Here is a 21,513-nt window from a genome sequence, read left to right on the forward strand (position 1 = left end):
GGCTCCAGGGCGCCGCCTGGCGGTGGCCACGGGCCCCTACAGGGTTGGGCTTCCAAGCCCTCTACCCGTGGCCCCCAATTACAACCAGGGCGATCGCCCCCTTGCGGTCTGGAGGAGGCACAAGCCCTCCTCTGGTCTTCCTGGGCGTCCCGGCCGGGCTCCATCCCCGGCCAGGGACCACACGGGATAAACCGGCATCGGGGCGCCGCCTGGCGGTGACCTCGGGTCCCCACAGGGTTGGGCTTCTAAGCCCCTGTACCCGAGGCCCCCAACGTAACCAGGACGGACGCCCCCTCGCGTTCTGGAAGAGGCATAAGCCCTCGACCACAGTGCCCCACCGCTAGCGAGGACACGTGGGTCCGAACGGCACAACTCGAAAGGGCAGCACGTCCCCAGAGAGGGTCCTACTATGTCCCCAGGGTCCATCACGGCACCCTGGGACATCTTTCTTCGGCACCCTGGGACATCTTTCTTCGTGCCCCTCTGGTCCGTGCCGCTCTCGCCCCCGCTGTCCCCCCCAGCTGGGACACTATTGGCCTCCCGGCGTGGCTGCTGCGGGGCGCGCCGTTTCAGGAGGGCAGGTCCCTGACGACGTCGTCCTCAGCGCTCGTCGGGGCTTTGGGCCTGTGGAAAAAAGAAACAGAGGGCCAGAAGCACTGCCGGGACGCTCACCGCGAGCGTCCCGTCGGTCTCCGTACCGACAGTGCTCCTGCCCCCCTCCGACAGCCCCTAACTTGCCTGCTGAAGTCCTCCGCCGCAGGTTCCGTGCCCGTCCGCTCGTTGTCCACGGCACCGCTCTCGCAGGCAGCTTGTCCAGCCGCCCAGGGGATTTCCTCTGCGTCCGCAGAGGACGGCCTTCGATCGGACGCGCGCACCCAGCGCAGCGTCCTCCCCTGTCCGAGGAACCGGCAATCACCCCTCGGTTCCTCCCTCTCTTCTTGGACGCCTTGACGGTCTGGGTCTGAGCATGGCAATAGCTCAAACCCAGCCCCGTCTGTGTCCCTGCAGAGCGACGGGAAACAGCTGCGGGCTTGGAGCGCAGGGCGCTAGGACCCGGGGCACTTTGCAGCCCTGATCCTACCAGCCCCTGCGTGTACGACCTCCTCGCTTCGCCAGCCGTCTGTACCGCCGCGTCCGCTGTTGGGAAGTTGCCTACTTGGAGCCGGTCATCCTGTAAACGGTCACGGCCATGTTCAGCGAACCCCCCTACTTGCTTTACGGAGACGGCAACACTCACCACCCCCGCAGTGCTCTGCCAGCCTCCGGTTCCAGCGCTGCGCCGATCCTCCGTCTCACACGACGTCTCTCCCGACGCGACCGCCTTCCCCATCAGCTGCTCTAACTGAGCGGCGATAGCACTCAGCACCTGCATCACAGGCGACTCGGCGGGCGAGGGGATTCCCCGACACGCCCCGAGCCGCTGGTGGGAACAAAGAGACAGACGCGGGTGAGCTTACCTGTTGATCAGCTTCACTCGACGCCTGCCTCCTGTGGGCCACTCCTCTTGGCCCAATCGGGTCTCTCCTCCGCACGGGGCTGGCATTCCTTGGGCCCGCCTCTATCCAATCATCGGCGGCACGCAAGACACACCGGCCAATCCCGTGCCTGTCAGCGGGCGGGACATCCGGCCCGCGGCCATCTTGTCTCCCCTGCTTTGGGTACGGAGACATGCCTCCTCACCGCGTTGTACTTGCGGCGATTCCTCGAGTCGCAGCGGCTCCGATTTCGCCGCCTCCTTTGCTGCCTCCGTCGCCGCGCTGCCGACAGCCCATGGCCCGACGCGCTCCTGCCACAGACGCGGATCCGGTTCGTCCCTCCCTGTGGAAAACAAGGTATGACCGACCCCGAGGGGCCGATTATTGCAGGGCAGGGTACTCACCTCCTGGATCCCGTCATGCCGAGGCCCCCGCCTCGGTGTGGCCTTTTGCGTTGCCACGCCGGCCTGGCTGTCCGTCTCGACAGCGCGACTTTCGGAGCCCGCTGCGCTCCGGCGATGTCTGTTCCTCCTCCGCACCCGGGAATATCCATGCCGTGGTCCGGCGGCGGTTTCTGGGGCAAAACGCTCCCGCGGGGTTTTGCACGGGCCGCTCCTGCGGCAAGTGTGTGGAGTCCGCTGCTGCGCCGGGTCATTCACAAAATATTTATTGATATGGGGCCCCCGTCTTGCACCAGACGGTTGGCCCCACGTTGGGCGCCATTGTGAACTTGAACCCGGACACAAGCAGACAGACATCTTAAATTCACCACACACTTGTTTATTTACACTATTTACAAGCAGTCCCGCGCTCAACTCGCCAGTGCCTCTTGCACCGATTCCCCAAGTCCAGGCCTTACAATGCCTCTCTTTCTCCTCAGGCCTTACAATGCCTCTTTTTCTCCTCTGGCCTTACAATGCCTCTCTCTCTTTTGGCCGCCTCCAGTCCTCCCGCTAACTCCGTCCTCTTCCACCCGACTTCCGCCCTAGACTGAAGGGAGACGGCCCCTTATATACTGCTCCCGGACGAGCACCAGGTGTTTCCGGCATTCCCTCCTTGGCCATGCCCCAGCGTGGCGGAAGTGCCGGCTATCCTCCCGGCATGCTCTCCGGGCGCCACAATAAGTCTTCCCCCCAGCACTTCCTGGTGTGGCGGAAGTGCTGAGCTCCAGGGTTCCTCAGGCTCCAGGTCGCCGCCTGGCGGTGGCCACAGGCCCCTACAGGGTTGGGCTTCCACGCCCTCTACCCGTGGCCCCTAATACAACCAGGGCGATCGCCCCCTTGCGGTCTGGAGGAGGCACAAGCCCTCCTCTGGTCTTCCTGGCGTCCCGCCGGGCTCCATCCCGCCAGGGACCACACGGGATAAACCGGCATCGGGGCGACGCCTAGCGGTGACCTCGGGTCCCTACAGGGTTGGGCTTCTAAGCCCTGTACCCGAGGCCCCCAACGTAACCAGGACGGACGCCCCCTTGCGGTCTGGAGGAGGCACACGACCACAGTATATATATTTATATATACACACATATATATATATATGTATACATATATGTATACATATATATATACATATATGTATACATTTATATATATATATATATATATATATATATATATATATATATATATATATATATATATATATATACTAGCAGAATACCAGGCTGGAGAAGTAGTGTGTTAAAGAAGTTATGAAAAAGAAAAGCAAACATTTTAAAAATAACGTAAGATGATTGTTAATGTAATTGTTTTGTCATTGATATGAGTGTTGTTGTCATATCTATCTATTTATATATATATAGCAAAATAGCTGCGATTGGCAGCGGAGAAGTAAAAAGAAAAGGAAACATTTTAATAATAACGTAACATGATTGACAATGTAATTGTTTTGTAATTGTCATGAGTGTTGCTGGCATATATATATATATACACACACACACAGACACATATATAAACATATATATACATATAAACATATATATATATATATATATATACACATCTATACACATATATACATACTGTATATACAACATATACATATCTACATATATACTGTATATACACATATATATATACAAATCTACATATATATATCTACATATATATATTAGGGGTGGGACTCGATTAAAAAAATTAATCCAATTAATTAGAGGCTGTGTAAGAATTAATCTTGATTAATCGTATGTAATCGCACACGAAATTTGCCCCAAATCGCAAATGTTTTTTTTTTATTTAAAACGGTTTTAGTGGGCTTACAGAATCAAATAATAGACATGGACATGAATATTGTAAACTGAAGCTGTTTTAATTTCTGAAAAAAGCTTTTAAACTGCATTTGAATTCAAAACAGAAACAAAAATATCATCCCTGGTTAAAATTGGGCAGACTTAAAAATAAAGTGGTAGTTTAAGTACTTTAAGTACATTTTCAGAATAGTATTGTCTTTAAATAATAATAACCAAAATTTCACCATAAAGTGCAGTTTTTCTTCTTAAAAAATAAGTCAGAAACATAAAAGGTAATTTGACCAGCTTACTCTTTAAACTCTGAGTAACATTAGCCAAAATTATTTTGTACATTAGGCTAAAACAGTGTGATCATTGAACATTTTGTAATTAGATGTATTTAGAATTACTAACGGTCACGGAAGTCCAATGATCCCCAGTAAGAGCCACAAAGTCCGCTTTCTGTAATGCATCTAATTTTGCTTGCTTTTCAGTGTGCACAAAACCATGCTTTTATCAAGGCTTCGCTCGGGTAGTCGAAATGATCAGTCGTAGGAACGCGCTTTATTCCGACTCTAACATTTTTGTAGCTGTGATGTGTGCATCAGTGTAATGGATGTACCAGGAAATCATGCATTGACAAAAGTTCCCGCTTGCTTGGAATTGAAAGTGTGATTAAATGCGTTATTTTTAACGCTTATGGAGTACATGCATCAAGCTTCTCAACTGTGCTTGTGCTAAGAAAGGGAAAATTTTAAAAATAACGTAACATGATTCTGCGTTAACCTAATATTTTTCATACGCCCCAAACCAAGGAGATGGGAAGGTAAAATGAATCGGATAGCGCGTACATAGTCAGTACATCCCCTCTCGGGAATCGAACCTCGAATGTCGGCGTTAGAGGCTAAGACTCTACAATTGCGCCACACTTGTCTATGCTAAAGTATGTATTGTAGATCGGGCTATAGATATACATTTATATATATACCCGTATCGCAGTGGAGAAGTAGAAGTTATGAAAAGAAAAGGGAACATTTTAAAAATAACGTAACATGATTGTCAATATACAGTAATTGTTTTGTGAGTGTTATTGAATGTTGCTGTCATCAAGGATTTGATTATCATTATTTCTTTCAATCAGGCTCGTATTTGTACGATGTGTTCAAGTTACATTCCGTGTTTGTCAATCGTTGTAAAGATAAGAGGTTTCATTCATCGATTAGTTCCTTACTGCATCAATAAACAGCTCGTCTTCCTTTTTATCTGTGATGTGACAAACTGCATGCACGGGTTTTTTTTACGCTGTCTTCCTTTAGCGGACATTGACTTTTTCCACCGTGTGCTTTGTTTCCACAGTAGCTGCATTTATGAATATGCTTATCAGACGCTTCATATTTTTGCTGCCTTTTCAATTGTGTAATTCGGTTTTGTTCAGCTCTTTGGAACTGTTGCTTTTATCTGTGCACTGCATCAGTTCACGTGAGCCACTCGGTGTACTTGCATCGAAGGTTCCCAGCTGTGCTGGTGCCATCTCGCTATGTCCATAGCTTTATTTAATGTTACCTTAGTCCTGGCACTTAAAACTTTCTCTGGCAGTTTCGCTGAGTTTGTGTCAAACACCACCCTGACCATCTCATCTTCCTCTCCATAAGCACAGTCCTTCACCCGTGAATATTTACCCGTGGCAGTTTGCTATTGGATTGCCGCTGACGGATGGCCTTATATGGGCAGGCACTAAATTACAAACGCCAGCGCAGCCTGTCTATGAACTTAATTTAAAGTGTAGGTTTACATCGTGCTTTGTTTCAAGTAGCAGAACTCGCTTCTTATTGTTTCGCTGCCTTCTCAATTATATAATGCATGTTTTCTTGAGCGCTTTTTTGAGGTCTTCCTGGTTTTCTATGTACTGCGTGATTACGTGGGAGGCGTGATGATGTCACACGAAACTCCACCCCCTCGGCGTTGAAGCTCATCTCCATTACAGTAAATGGAGAAAAACTGCTTCCAGTTATGACCATTACGCGTAGAATTTCGATATAAAACCTGTCCAACTTTTGTAAGGAAGCTGTAAGGAATCAACCTGCCAAATTTCAGCCTTCCACCCACACGGGAAGTTGGAGAATTAGTGATGAGTCAGTGAGTGAGTGAGTCAGTGAGTGAGTGAGTGAGGGCTTTGCCTTTTATTAGTATATATATATATATATATATATATATATATATATATATATATATATATATACAGTGGAACAGTGGTTTGCGAGCATAATTCGTTCCGGAAACGTGCTTGCAATCCAAAGCACTCGTATATCAAAGCGAATTTCCCCATAAGAAATAATGGAAACTTAGATGATTCGTTCCACAACCCAAAACTAATCATATAAAAACGATTAATACAAAACATAAAGTAAAAATACATAAAACAAATTAGCCTGCACTTTACCTTTAAAAAGAATCATGGTTGGTGTGAGTGAGTTTCTATACTCATGTGGGATTCCACCCAACAGGACGACACGCGGAAGAGTGTCCCAAAGCAATCGCAGTCTCCCAGCGCTGTAGCAGTTCACCGTGTGCACACACACAGTCACAATGCTGTAGTAAACAGTATACGCTCGTATGAGTGAGGCACTCAGACGGAGAATAGGAGACGAGAGAGACAGAGATAAGGAGAGAGAGAGAGACGCGTGCGCATGAGAGAGAAGAACCATCAGCTCAGTTGTGATCACATGACGCTAAGCAGACAAAGTGTATCCATACTGCTGATATTGCAAGACATCGCTCGTTTATCAAGTCAAAATTTATTAAAAAATTTTGCTTGTCTTGCAAAACACTCGTAAACCAAGTTACTCGTAAACCGAGGTTCCACTGTGTGTGTGTGTGTGTGTATATGTGTATATATATATATATATATATATATATATATATATATATATATATATATATATATATAAATATGTACATTTCACAGAAACGGTTTGCACTACTTTAATATAGGACGTAAGGCTTCAAATTCTCTGGTTATGCAGGAAATTAATGTAGAAAGTTTTTAAAAGGATAAAGAGAAAATCTGTATCAGCTGATCAATCCATCCATCCTCTTCCGCTTATCCGAGGTCGGGTCGCGGGGGCAGCCCCTTGAGCAGAGATGCCCAGACTTCCCTCTCCCTGGTCACTTCTTCTAGCTCTTCCGGGAGAATCCCAAGGCGTTCCCAGGCCAGCTGGGAGACATAGTCCCTCCAGCGTGCCCGGGGTGTTCCCTGGGGCCTCCTCCCGGTTGGACGTGCCCAGGACACCTAACCAGGGAGGCATACAGGAGGCATCCTGATCAGATGCCTGAGCCACCTCATCTGACTCCTCTCGATGCGGAGGAGCAGCAGCTCTACTCTGAGCCCCTCCCGGATGACTGAGCTTCTCACCCTATGTTTAAGGGAACGCCCAGACACCCTGCGGGGGAAACTCATTTTAGCCGCTTGTATTCGCGATTTCGTTCTTTCGGTCACTACCCATAGCTCATGACCATAGGTGACGGTAGGAACGTAGATCGACTGGTAAATTCGATCTGCTTCGAGATGAGCAGTTGACGCTTGAAAACTTGGCGGGCACTGTTTCAGAATTTTAAAGTGATTCTGCAAGAAAGATAAAACTGTTATTTGTTCACATTTCCAGTTAGGTCCATAAATATTTGGACAGTGACAACTTTTTTCTAATTTTGGTTCTGTACATTACCACAATGAATTTTAAATGAAACAACTCAGATGTAGTTGAAGTACAGACTTTCAGCTTTAATTCAGTGGTTTGAACAAAAAGATTGCATAAAAATGTGAGGCAACTAAATAAACATTTATTTAACACAATCCCTTTATTTCAGGGGCTCAAAAGTAATTGGACAAATTAAATAACTGGAAATAAAATGTTCATTTCTAATACTTGGTGGAAAACTCTTTGCTGGCAATGACCGTCTGAAGTCTTGAACTCATGGACATCACCAGATGCTGGGTTTCCTCCTTTTTAATGCTCTGCCAGGCCTTTACTGCAGCGGCTTTCAGTTGCTGTTTGTTTGAGTGCCTTTCTGTCTGAAGTTTAGTCTTCAACAAGTGAAATGCATGCTCAGTTGGGTTAAGATCAGGTGACTGACTTGGCCATTCAAAAATTTTCCACTTCTTTGCGTTAATGAACACCTGGGTTGCTTTGGCTATATGTTTTGGGTCATTGTCCATCTGTATCATGAAACACTGCCCAATCAATTTGACTGCACTTAGCTGGATTTGAGCAGACAGTATGTCTCTGAACACCTCAATTCATTCGGCTGCTTCTGTCCTGTGTCACATCATGAATAAACAGTGGTGTCCCAGTGCCACTGGCAGCCATGCACGCATGCCCTAGCCATCACACTGCCTCCACACTGTTTTACAGATGATGTGGTATGCTTTGGATAATGAGCTGTTCCACGTCTTCTCCATACTTTTTTCTTGCCATCATTCTGGTAGAGGTTGATCTTGGTTTCATCTGTCCAAAGAATGTTTTTCCAGAACTGTGCTGTTTTTTTTTAGATGTTCTTTAGCAAAGTCCAATCTAGCCTTTGTAATACCCTCTGTATTTACTTTCATGGAGTCTTCTCTTTATGGTAGACTTGGATATCGATACGCCAACCCCGTCACTTGGTTGGCTGTTGTGAAGGGGTTTCTCTTCACCATGGAAATCACCCACCACTGTTATTTTCCGTGGACGTCCAGGTCTTTTTGCGTTGCTGAGTTCACCAGTGCTTGCTTTCTTTCTCAGGATGTACCAAACTGTAGATTTTGCCACCCGTAATATTGTAGCAATTTCTCAGATGGGTTTTTCCTGTATTTGCAGCTTAAGGATGGCTTCGTTCACCTGCATGGAGAGCTCCTTTGACCGCATGTTGTCTGTTCACAGCAAAATCTTCCACATGCAAGCACCACACCTCAAATGAACTCCAGGCCTTTTATCTGCTTAATTGATAATGACAGAACGATGGACTTGCCCATACCTGCACATGAAATAGCCTTTGAGTTAATTGTCCAATTACTTTTGAGCCCCTGAAATCAAGGGATTGTGTTAAAAAATGCTTTATTTGCCTCACATTTTTATGCAATCTTTTTGTTTAACCCACTGAATTAAAGCTGAAAGTCTGCTCTTCAACTGCATCTGAGTTGTTTCATTTAAAATTCATTGTGGTAATGTACAGAACGAAAATTAGAAAAAAGTTGTCTCTGTCCAGATATTTATGGACCTAACTGTAGGTGCCCTTTGTCTAATATTAGATTTTGGTGAACATCTGAAAACATTCAGGGCCAAAAACCTGAAGTAAGACAGTAAACTGAGAAGATGGACAAATACTTTTATATGACACTGTACATATTGCATGATAATTGGTGTTTTAATTTTAATTTATGGCACATTTATTTTTATTCTATTACATTTCTAAACATGTACAGCACTTGAACCTTTTAAATTGAATTTTAAATTAAACTAACAATAATTAATAATATTTTAATTAAGTGATGTGTTTTCAGGAACCTGTAAAATGGATAGAGGGTGAAAAAACAATGCTGGAAATGGCTGAAGAAGTGGACTATGATTTGGATTCCTATGATGTGCCACATGAAGAAATTCTGGACCAGAACTTTGACATTACAACTGAACTTAGAGGTAAATTAAAGAATAAATTCTTGACAGTTCCTGAAGAATTATTTGTCATTAGTCTTAATGTGCTCAAAATGATCTACAAACTGAAGCTTTTAGATTAGAGAATTACTTTCCAGTTAACCAAGTGTCTTTTTGATCATCAATCCATCCATTCATTTTTGATTCTGTTTTTCTGATGACGCAGATATAGGGAGCATCAGCATCAGGTGCAGAGAAGAAACCAACCCTGAGAGGAACACATGTTTAACACAAGTCTCTCTCTTACACTGACACACATTCATATTTTGTCAATCTAGTGTTGTAAATTAATATAACTTGCAGTATGGGCAGGAATTGGTGTTAACCCATACAGAAGTGTAGAGAAAGTTCAGCCTCCATGCAGCTGATGATCAGGCCTGTGAATTGAAACTGTAACACTTAATATGGATGCGGTCAAATTAACTACAATGCCACATCTTATTTAAATTCTCAAAAAAAAAATTCAAGTGTAGACACCATTTGCACAAATCTTGCCCTCAGGTGTGATGTTTCTTTGTGAAACCTGCAATGTCTTTAATTTGGCAGTCTGGTTTAGGTGTTCAGATGCTGAAGTGCAAATAGTAACACATGTATCTGTAAACAACATATTGACAGAAGCAAATGTGTCAGCTCTGAATGAAGATACTGTGATGATTATGCTCGGCAGTAGATGAAGATACTGTGATAATGCTTGGCTGTAGAATGTTTAACAAATTCTGGGCTTCCTTCTGAGATAGCTGAAAGAAGCTTACATTCATCATTTGCCTTTGCTGTTTAAAGTCTGCAAGATGCTGTGCTTCTTTTTTTTAAATGCAGTGCATAAGAATATATTTAATATGTACTGCCTCTGCTGGTTTCTCTAGTTATTAAAACTGTTTTAAAGTTTAAATAAATCTTGCAATATTTGGCTTTGGTTAACTTGTTTTTAATCAACAAACCAGTTTGCAAAACGTGACTGGTGTGGAAATCATCCTGCATAATCCTACATTTGAATTTTCTGTCCATTTTTTAGAAAGCATGGATTTGCGTCAAAGAAGCTATGATTTAGGAGTTCAGATTGGCTATCAGCGTCGGAATAAAGATGTGCTGGCTTGGGTAAAAAAATGCAAGAGAACTATACGCAGGGAGGACTTGATCAGCTTCCTGTATGGTAATGTTCCGCCTCTGAGGAGTTCTAAGGCTCCTTCAAGACTCGCTGTCATGTCTCCGAACAGACCTCGTTCAACAGAAACAAGTTCTTCTGTAGAATTTGATCTTCAGTCTTGTCACGATGGCGAAGGTGTACACCCCACTAAGTTTTTAGACCAGCCTTTTCCTACGAATAAAAAAGGTAAAGCATCATAGGCTCAGCTCTAAAATGATCTCTGAATAATTTAATTATTTACTTATGTGTCCTAAAGACTGTTTTATATTAAACATTAGACTACCAATGTAAATAGTGCAATATGCTTTGTAGGACCTTTTGAGACCTATTAAAAGGAAATTTGACTACAGTGATCACTAGGTGGCTCTAGCCTCAAACAGCAGTCTTTTTATATAAAAGCAGAGTGAGGAACTGTCAGTCTTTGTTTCCCTTTAATTCAATTTTGTGAGTAGGACCTCTGCCAGAATTTAAGCTTCTGTTTGTATTTATTTATCTGGGCCTTGGTCATCACACTTGTATAACTACGGACACTCTCAGGGAACTGCAAAGAGCTATATTTATTTTTTGCCATGCTGCTGACATTGGGCTATTTAGACAACCTGCAATTAGAATGTAGATTAACATTAAATCTTTATATATTAGTTACTTAAAATTGTCATAATCTCTAAAATGTGTTTGTTTCTGCTCTCTTTGTACAGAAAAATACACAAAGCTATCTATATGTAGCTTAACCTGGATCTATTGCAAAAACAGTAGAAATTTTATCTTTGGTATTTTGGTATTACAAGCTTAAAAATCTATTAGGCAACAATATGCCAAACCCATGAGTGCTGAGCCATGCCTCCTTGTTATTCTAAAGAAAAAAACATCTAGTAAATAAATAATCTGACAACTGACAATTCATATTTGACGAAAAGAATAATATGAGATAACACACTATTCAAACAGATTTTACATCAAATCTTTAGAAAAAGTGTGCTGTATCAAAATTTAAATGGTTAAACTTGAGCAAATTAAATCATTTCAGTAATGCAAGTTCAGCATTTCACTACACTGTATACAAATTGTTAAAATTGCAGTTTACAGAAATCTCTCTGCCAAACTGAAAGTGGCAGGCCAGCTATTTAAGAGTACTGTGTATCTTATAATGCAAAGCAATTACGAAATACCAGTAATGGCACACTGCATGATAACATGCATTGAATACACCTGACTTGACATTGTTTTCATCCTCTTTCTCTGTACATTTTGCATTCGTTTGCTCAGAGGTTGATGCGCTTGCTGCTTCATGAGCAGCTCGTTTTCTACACTCTAGCGACCCGCTTCTTCTCTCCTTCTATCTGCCTCTGTTAAAACTGATAAAAGTCAGTTTTTGTGTTGCAATTACTTGGTACGTTTTTCTTAATTTTCAATCTGCCTCAAGAATGATTTAAGATAAGAAGTAGAGGAAGTGACGGCAAAGGTGGTAGGGATGAGAATGGCACCTGTATGCATGTGCCGCACAGCCACTCTGCTGCCAAGAGTTGATTTTACAATAAAACAAAAATAAAAATAGTAATAAAAGTCATCAACTTGTAAGCGGACAGTAGAGGTCACATAGTATATGTGTACCAAATTTCACGTCAATAGGTCAAATGGTTTGCGAGCTACAGGTGACTTAATATCCTGGACAGACAAACGGTAGTGTATTATTGTATAAGAATATTTTTGTATCTGCAGTATTTTAGACTGTTAAAACAGGTTTAGTCAGTGTAGAAATTAAATAATGAAAATGACTGATTACTGTTTCTTCTGGTGTTTTCATAAAAAAACAACACGAATTGTTAATGTGAAACATGTGGTACTGACATGGACTTTCCAAAAGCTTTTCACAAGTTTCCCAAAAACATTTTGTGATCAAACTGAAAAAGGTAGGGTTCCATTGCAATTTTTTTTTTTTTTTTTAGATTTTTCCAAATTGCTTTACGTAACATGTTATATAGTGCAAGATGTGTTTCAGAATTAAGGTCCAAGGTGGAGTTCTGCAGGGCTCAGTGTTGGGTCTGCTGCTCATTTTAGCTTATTAATAATGAGGTTAAAACATACGTGACAAGTCAGTAGGTTATTTATGAAATACTTTTAAGTGTCAGTAAAGTGACAGCACAAAAACCTGGACAAAAATTAACATTTAGCCGATGATTGGCATATTAAATATATATATATATAAATATATATATGTTTTCTTACGAGTTACTTCACGCACTGAAAAGGTCCAAAGGCATGGGCACGATTTAAAACCTTGTGCCCTCTTTGCCTTACACATGGCAAGGCTGGTCACTAACTGAAGAATAATGTTTAGTCAAAGCAGATAGAAATAGCTAGAATATACCAATTTTACTGAGCTTATCGGGGTAATAAGAATCGCCCATAAATTATGCTTTGTCATCTAGTAAAATATTTATGAATCTTCTATAACTAGGAAATGGCTCTTACAGCAATTAATACTAGGATGAAGGTTTAAACTACTCACGGAGTAAAGTACAAGTCAAGAGAGGCAATGTCAAAGTGCAATATACACTTGTCTGCCATTTGGGTCTCCATATTATAAGGATGATGTTTGTGGATGCGAAGGGTGTAGAATCTTTTCAGTCCTGTCTGATCCTTTATACAGTTGATTTACTATCTTGTTCTCTTATCTAGCACAAATACAAACTTCTCTTTCAAACTCCCTCATATGAAGCCGGTTTTCTGTGCCTTGTTTGCACATTTAGGCAAAGAACCTTGGGACATACTGTACTTGACAGAAACAACGACTGCAGAAATAGGCTTGTGATTGTTTTCTCGAACACTGAACTTGTTAGCCAGAAAAGGCAATTGATGTGTGTTTATTTCAAAGCTGAAAAATGTTTTACATATTCTCTCATATCCTTTATGTAATATATCCTTGAAACTGAGAATGAATATTTACAGGGCATGTCTTAATTCACAACTAAACTCGGTGCTGCCTCATGGATCCTGCATCTTGGGTTTGTATTACATGGCTGGTTGCTGTCTGTAAAAGAGTTTGCATACTCTGTCTGTGGGCTTTTCTCCAAATGCTTTGGTTTTACTTCCAAATCCCAAAGAGTGTTAGGTTAATTGGTGATTCAAAGGGCTTTGAGTAGTGACAAAAGCACTATATAAATGTAATGGGGCCTTCTTCAAGTTTGGGAACATTTATGAGTGTATCCAGTGATAATCTGGTGTCCCATCCCAGGTTGGTATGAGCCTTTTGGATTAAGTGAGGCTGACAATTTTTTGTTATAAACTCCATGCCACAGATTATTAGACTTTATCTCAGTGGCAATCCAGATTTTGGCAAGTATACCATTATAAACGGTTTTGTTTTAAATCAGCGACAGAATGCTCTCAAATTTGTCATCTATCTATCTATCTATCTATCTATCTATCTATCTATCTATCTATCTATATATATATATATATATATATATATATATATATATATATATATATATATATATATATATATATATATATATATATATATATACATATACATATACATATACACAGTGCATCCGGAGAGTATTCATAGTGCACTTTTCCCACATTTTGTTATGTTACAGCCTTATTCCAAAATGGATTAAATTAATTTTTTTCCTCAGAATTCTACTCACAACACCCCATAATGACAACGTGAAAAAAGTTTACTTGAGATTTTTGCAAATTTATTAAAAATAAAAAATTGAGAAAGCACATGTACAAAAGTATTCACAGCCTTTGCCACAAAGCTCAAAATTGAGCTAGGGTGCATCCTGTTTCCCCTGATCATCCTTGAGATGTTTCTGCAGCTTAATTGGAGTCCACCTGTGGTAAATTCAGTTGATTAGACATGATTTGGAAAGGCACACACCTGTCTATATAAGGTCCCACAGATGACAGTTCATGTCAGAGCACAAACCAAGCATGAAGTCAAAGGAATTGTCTGTAGACCTCCGAGACAGGATTGTCTCGAGGCACAAATCTGGGGAAGATTACAGAAACATTTCTGCTGCTTTGAAGGTCCCAATGAGCACAGTGGCCTCCATCATCCATAAGTGGAAGAAGTTCAAAATCACCAGGACTCTTCCTAGAGCTGGCCGGCCATCTAAACTGAGCGATCGGGGGAGAAGGGCCTTAGTCAGGGAGGTGACCAAGAACCCGATGGTCACTCTGTCAGAGCTCCAGAGGTCCTCTGTGGAGAGAGGAGAACCTTCTAGAAGGATAACCATCTCTGCAGCAATCCACTAATCAGGCCTGTATGGTAGAGTGGCCAGACGGAAGCCACTCCTTAGTAAAAGGCACATAGCAGCCCGCCTGGAATTTGCCAAAAGGCACCTGAAGGACTCTCAGACCATAAGAAACAAAATTCTCTGGTCTGATGAGACAAAGATTGAACTCTTTGGTGTGAATGCCAGGTGTCACATTTGGAGGAAACCAGGCACCGCTCATCACCAGGCCAATACCATCCCTACAGTGAAGCATGGTGGTGGCAGCATCATGCTGTGGGGATGTTTTTCAGTGGCAGGAACTGGGAGACTAGTCAGGATAAAGGGAAAGATGACCGCAGCAATGTACAGAGAAATCCTGGATGAAAACCTGCTCCAGAGCGCTCTTGACCTTAGACTGGGGCGACGGTTCATCTTTCAGCAGGACAACGACCCTAAGCACACAGCCAAGATATCAAAGGAGTGGCTTCAGGACAACTCTGTGAATGTCCTTGAGTGGCCCAGCCAGAGCCCAGACTTGAATCCGATTGAACATCTCTGGAGAGATCTTAAAATGGCTGTGCACCGACGCTTCCCATCCAACCTGATGGAGCTTGAGAGGTGCTGCAAAGAGAAATGGGCGAAACTGGCCAAGGATAGGTGTGCCAAGCTTGTGGCATCACATTCAACAAGACTTGAGGCTGTAATTGCTGCCAAAGGTGCATCGACAAAGTATTGAGCAAAGGCTGTGAATACTTATGTACATGTGATTTCTCAGTTTTTTTATTTTTAATAAATTTGCAAAACCTCAAGTAAACTTTTTCACATTGTCATTATGGGGTATTGTGTGTAGAATTCTGAGGAAAAAAATGAATTTAATCCATTTTGGAATAAGGCTGTAACATAACAAAATGTGGAAAAAGTGATGCGCTGTGAATACTTTCCGGATACACTATATATATATATATAGTTATTATATATGTGTGTGTATAGTGACCACTAGGGGCTTTGCACTACCCCAAACCTCAGAAACAACCGCCATGACATAAGTCCCGGTAAAGTAAATAGTTTTATTTGTAAAAATACCTTACCAAAAAGGCTTCGTCTCTACTTCTCTTTCTTTCTCCTTCCTCTCCTCCATATGAGCCTTGTCCTTCTTCCACCAGACTCCAACTCACCTGGATGAGGTCGAGAGGCTTCCTTTATGTAGACCTGGGAGAACTTCCAGTGCTAGGAAATACCCTAATAGAAGTACTTACAGCTCAAATGGAATTCCCACAAAGTAATGATAATGGATCCCTTCAGCACCTCTTGGCAGCACCCATGGAACCCGACAAGGGTGCCCTACGGGCCTACAATTCTTAGTGTGCCTTGTGGGTGTTTGCAGAGGTAGCATCGCCCATGGAAGCTGCAACCTAGTCTGTCGGGGCAGCATGTCGTCTCCCCCAGCCTTCCATTACACTGGACTCCCAGCGTGGTATTTTTCCTCGGTCCAACCCTGCAGGCATGATAGTGTACCTACTGCCACACTGTCATCTTCTGCCTGTTTCATGGCTGAGGCAGGATGATTTTTGCCATGTTTCTTGCACCAGTAAAGGAATGGCTTCCCATCCAATTAAGAAACTTTACCCCATCCCAGTCATGACACCTGTCCATTTGCGCCGTCCATCACAATATATGTTTTACAGGCAACTGACCTTTGTGTCGACTTACTGTTTTGTTACCTTTTATTCATGACAGAAGTTTGTATTACTGTCTGTTACATGTTTTCTTAGCTAGCAGAAGACATGTTACTAGTCCGGCCAGTCATTTCTTTGTCATATGGTTCGTCTGTTTGGATATATAATATCAGATTATTATAAAACGGTTAACTTGCTGCAGGCCTTCTTTTTCATTTATTGTTTGTGTGTCTCCATTTGTTGTTGATTAGACAGAGCTGACACTAGATGACTACATATGGCTTTCAGGTAGTTTTAACATCATTCTTATCAGCTTCCTGCAGACTGCACGGCTGTAAGTTGCTGACAGGCTTACATGTGTGACAGAATCTCTCATAACCAAAACATTTTGAGAGAGGTATTAAAATGAATGCAAGCAATTATCATTTTTATTCAAGTGGGTTTAGAGTTGTCCCTTGACAGTATATGCTGGGCTTAGATTGAGCAAAATGTAGAAGTGATTTGCATATTTTAGCTATTTTTGTACTACCTGTATATTAAACATATCTGTTATATTTTAAAAGCTTGAAAAGGAAAACACTCAAGTTTGCATAACGATTCCAGCAACTTAATCCTATGTGTTTAAGAGTACAGATCCTATTTAAGCCGAAGACACATTTTAGCAGCATTAACCGTGAAGTATACTGTGCACTTATTACAACATCCAATATTGAATGATAGAGCAAAGTGTAGTCACTGACATGCATGAAATTGTACGAAATTTTGTGTTTTCTTAATTCTGCACATATGGAAATATTTCAGGTCTAGGTAACTTCAAGAGAGCTTGCATGACGTGAAAAATACAGTAAATCAAAAGTATACTGACTATAAAGTCATTCCTATTGATATAACAAAAATAAAACTTTTTCATATAAAGGCAATTTCTATTAATATATAAAATGAGATTTTAATTACATATTCTAGCTTATCAACAAAGAACCAATCTCTTATTGTTGAACTGAAAGAGGAAAGCTTCTCATTAAAACAGTTTCAGAAAGGGAAACGAAACCTGAGACAGCTACTGGAGCGCCACAGGCAGCTACTAAACCAGTGCTGACTTCATTCACTTCTTCCAAACTGAATACACTTGTTAGGCACCTCTAAACTAAATGCAGGGCTTCATTTGTAATTTGGGGATTTACTTCTTATGCTGTGGTATTGAATAACACCCTAAAATCCACTGAAAGGCTTGTGTGATTACACTGCATGTCGTGTGTACAGCATGTATCCAGGCTTGCTCATTTTTCATTTCCTCTCTTACACAATCTGTTGTCTGATAAGTCAAGGACTGCATAGAATTTACAATTGTAGTAACATCTGCATCTTTTTAAAACCAAATCTTTTCATATTATGAAGGAATGATGTTCACATCTATGAGCTATAAATGGAGCTTGTCATCACTATCATCTAGTGGGCCTGGAATGCTGAATGAGTAGGTAAGAATGGGTTTTTGGATGGATGAGAAATGTACAGAAAGGGCAGGATGATTACATTCTACACTTTAATAGTAAATTATCAGCCAAATTACACAAGACCAACTTGCAGAAAAACACAAATGGAACTATCATACAGAAAAACAAACCAAAAGCTCTTATCATTGGCCAAGTTTGCTGGTATATACTTTGCAATATTTGACTGTTTCATGTTATGTAGCTATGTGAAGTGTCTGTCTCATATTGTTTCATGCTATGTAGCTATGTGAAGTGTCTGTCTCAGCAGTGACACTGCCATCTATTGTCTAAATGGTCCGTCATCTTGGTGTAACACCATGGAAGTCAGGCAGTTGGGGAGGTGTTGTGAAGGAGATATGTGCTGCTGATCCGCGCTTTTTTTTTTTTTTCTACTGGGAGTAACTGAGAGGATAGGCAGTAGAAACTTGTGTGGGGATGGCCTGACGCATTGCTGCCCAGTGCCCACCTACTCTACGTGTTCTCTTCGTGCAATTCAAGCGCTATTCATGCCAGTAACGCTTACAAATATATGATAACAGCTGATTTTATTCAAAATTGAACCAATGCCCAGTCAAAGTTGCTTTAAGGTATTTAGATATGCTTTGACTTTTAGATCATAACAAAACACTTAACTAGTGGTTTTTAAGTATAATCTTCGGGTGTCCCTGTGGGCGGCAGGCTTTTGTTCTAACTAGATCCAATAATTCATCTCACTGTTCATTTATTTTGTCTTTTTTTACTCTCTAAATTTGGAAAAACATAATAGTGTGAAGTTCACATTTATAAGAAACACGGTGGACTCAGAAAGTATTCGGACCCCTTCACATTTTTCACATTTTGCTACTATGTTGCACCTATGTGCTAAAATACTTTTTATTCAGTTTTTCCCACATCAAGAAGCACTCAGTACCCCCAGAATTACAAAGTGAAAATTTATTTTTAATAAATAATAACTTCTAAAATCCTATTTTTGCTATTGGTGATGAACATGCTAGCAGGTGTGACATTGAAGTAGTTGTTTGCCCAGCTCATTGTTGGTTGGTTCTTATTATTAGGATAAATTTAGAGAAGGAAATTCTACAGAAAAGATGAGTTAACAAAAAATGCTAAAAGAAATCAATTATGCATTTAAACTAGTCTAAATGCAGAATATGAAATGAAAAGACCATTTAATGAAACAATGGGATCAACTACAGTTCAATAACTCTGAAACGGGGTAGAACAAAAAAAATGCAGCCACTAGGGTCCCCCAGGACAATTATAACCCTAAATTATATTAGATTACATTAGATTAGATTTATTAATAATAATAATAATAATTCATTACATTTATATATTGCTTTTCTCAGATTATTACATTCAAAGAGAAAATGAATCACCTTGTAACTTGTGCAATTCATGTCAGCCTAACAAATTCTGTGTTGGTAATAAATTTAATAAATGCGATCAGTCTGAAATGACATGGTGGCTAACTCGGGGACTCGAGTTTGATTCACTTTCTTATGTGATGTTTTCATTTTGTTCTCCTGTCAGATCACTGGTTTTCTCCTTCACATTGTGTGTGTTTGTGATGCTAACTGACATCTTTGAATAAACTGGTCAGGCTTGAGTAAGCAGAGGTGTTTTTATCTGTTAGTGAACAATAAGAGCTCATTCGGTCACAGGGTTCACAGAAACTTTCTGGGTAAGAAAAAGAATAGATGGGTAATCTTTGTTTGGGATCAGTTTGTTAATCAATTATATATCAAATCTAATAAACCATTAAAAGGATAGTGAAGTATAGATACAACAATCACCTAACCTCTTAGACCTGTAGTGGAGTGATTCCATCAGGGTTCCTAGCTCAGAAAGGGGCACTTCAGTCTGACAATGTGTGTCCATCCATCTGTGTCTGTGAAAAGGTGACAAGTGAAAAGCATGAGTAGATCCAACAGTCTGGCATTCACAAAGCACCTATGCTAGGACCTGATTAATTACCAAAATGTTCAGTTTGCTAAATATAAACATTTATTTTCCCAGGTATTACCTTAGAAGTTAACCTTTCAGATTTTTTTGTATAATATTAGAAGAAATCTGTGTGAAGTTTTTTTTTTGGTATTTCACAAATGTTTCTGGTTTGAGATGTTTTGTTGTCTGTGACACACTGTATTTCATGAGAAAATTTCAAAATGAATCTAGTTTGGTATAAAAAGAAAATCTGTGTTATTAGCTTGAAATACGTTTTTGAAGTTCTCAACCATGTTTGAACATTAGGGGGGGGTGAGTATTGGTGGTTTTTGTTTTATAAATTTATATCAGAGAAAAGACAAAGTTGCATGTCAAGTCAAATCAAGTCAAGTTGGGGAGCATGCACTGGTACATTGTGTTGCCGCACCCACTGCACGGCGAAACAACTCGGGATCCCTGTTTGCAACCCCCCAGGCAGACATGCGCTCCAGTTTCACCCTCCGGAAATGACTCTCTATCTGCCATAGCCAGGTGTTACCCTCTGGGAGACGCGCCACATGGCCGTAAATGTCGTATCTGACGCTCCCTCACAATGCAGGTAATGTTCCTCATTCAGGACTCCATGAGCAACTGCTCATTCGACACAAAGTCTAACCAACGGTACCCAAGGATTTTCTGGAGAGACACAGTACCAAAGGAGTCCAGTCTTCATCTCAGGTCACTGGATAGCATCCATGTCTCGCAACCATATGGCAAGACAGGAAGCACCAGGGCTCTAAATACTTGGACCTTCGTCCTTTTGCATAGATATCAGGAACGCCACACACCACTTTCCAGTGATCTCATGACCCCCCATGCTCTCCCAATCCGTCTACTGACTTCAGAGGAAGAGTCACCAAAGACATGAATGTCACTACCATGGTAAATAAACCTCTCAATAAGGTCAACACTCTCACCGCAAACAGATACACTACAGATGGCTGTGCCCAAGAGGTCATTAAAGGTCTGGCTGTTGGTTTTTATCCAGGACACTCGCAAGCCCAGACACTCAGACTCCTCACTCAGTCTCTCAAGCACCCCGATCAGAGCCTCCATTGACTCCGTGAAGATCACAGCATCGTCAGCAAAGTCAAGATCCATGAATCTTTCTTCACCAACAGATGCCCCACAGCCGCTGACCCCATGACCTTGCCCAACACCCAGTCCATACAAGCATTGAACAGATCAGGAGCAAGAACACACCCCTGACGAACCCCAGAATCAACTGGGAAAAACAGAGAGGTCTTGCCTCCACTCTGCACAGCACTCACAGTACCAGTGTACAGGCCAGCCATGATATCCAGCAACCTCAAGGGGATCACGCGAACCCTCAGGATGCTCCACAGGGCAGCTCGATCAACTGAGTAAAACGCTTTGCGAAAATCGTCAAAGGCTGCAAAGAAACTCTGCCGATATTCGCGTTTTTGCTCTATGAGAACCCTCAGTGCCAGGATCTGGTCGATGGTAGACTTCTTAGACATGTCTATTTGCTTTATTTTTTAATTAAAAAAGTTTCCTGCCATTTTGAGCCTCTGAGAGCTCTTACTTTAAATCAGCACAAAACCTGAAACTATTCCTTCTTCATCCGAATTCAGTGAATGTAGG

At 41.8% G+C, this 21,513-nt stretch overlaps 1 protein-coding gene across 1 annotated transcript in view; it reads left to right on the forward strand.

Annotated features, from left to right (window-relative positions):
• The window catches only part of LOC120532583 (kinesin-like protein KIF2A), a 57,677-nt gene that overhangs the window by 33,369 nt on the left and 2,795 nt on the right, over window positions 1-21,513 (forward strand). Inside the window, exons 19-20 of the mRNA XM_039758705.1 lie at window positions 9,233-9,368; window positions 10,396-10,713. Of these exons, the coding sequence (XP_039614639.1) occupies window positions 9,233-9,368; window positions 10,396-10,713 (454 nt within the window). The remainder of the gene's footprint in view (window positions 1-9,232; window positions 9,369-10,395; window positions 10,714-21,513) is intronic.

This window comes from Polypterus senegalus, chromosome 7, assembly GCF_016835505.1.
Source record: "Polypterus senegalus isolate Bchr_013 chromosome 7, ASM1683550v1, whole genome shotgun sequence".
NCBI classification, from domain to species: Eukaryota; Metazoa; Chordata; class Cladistia; order Polypteriformes; family Polypteridae; genus Polypterus; species Polypterus senegalus.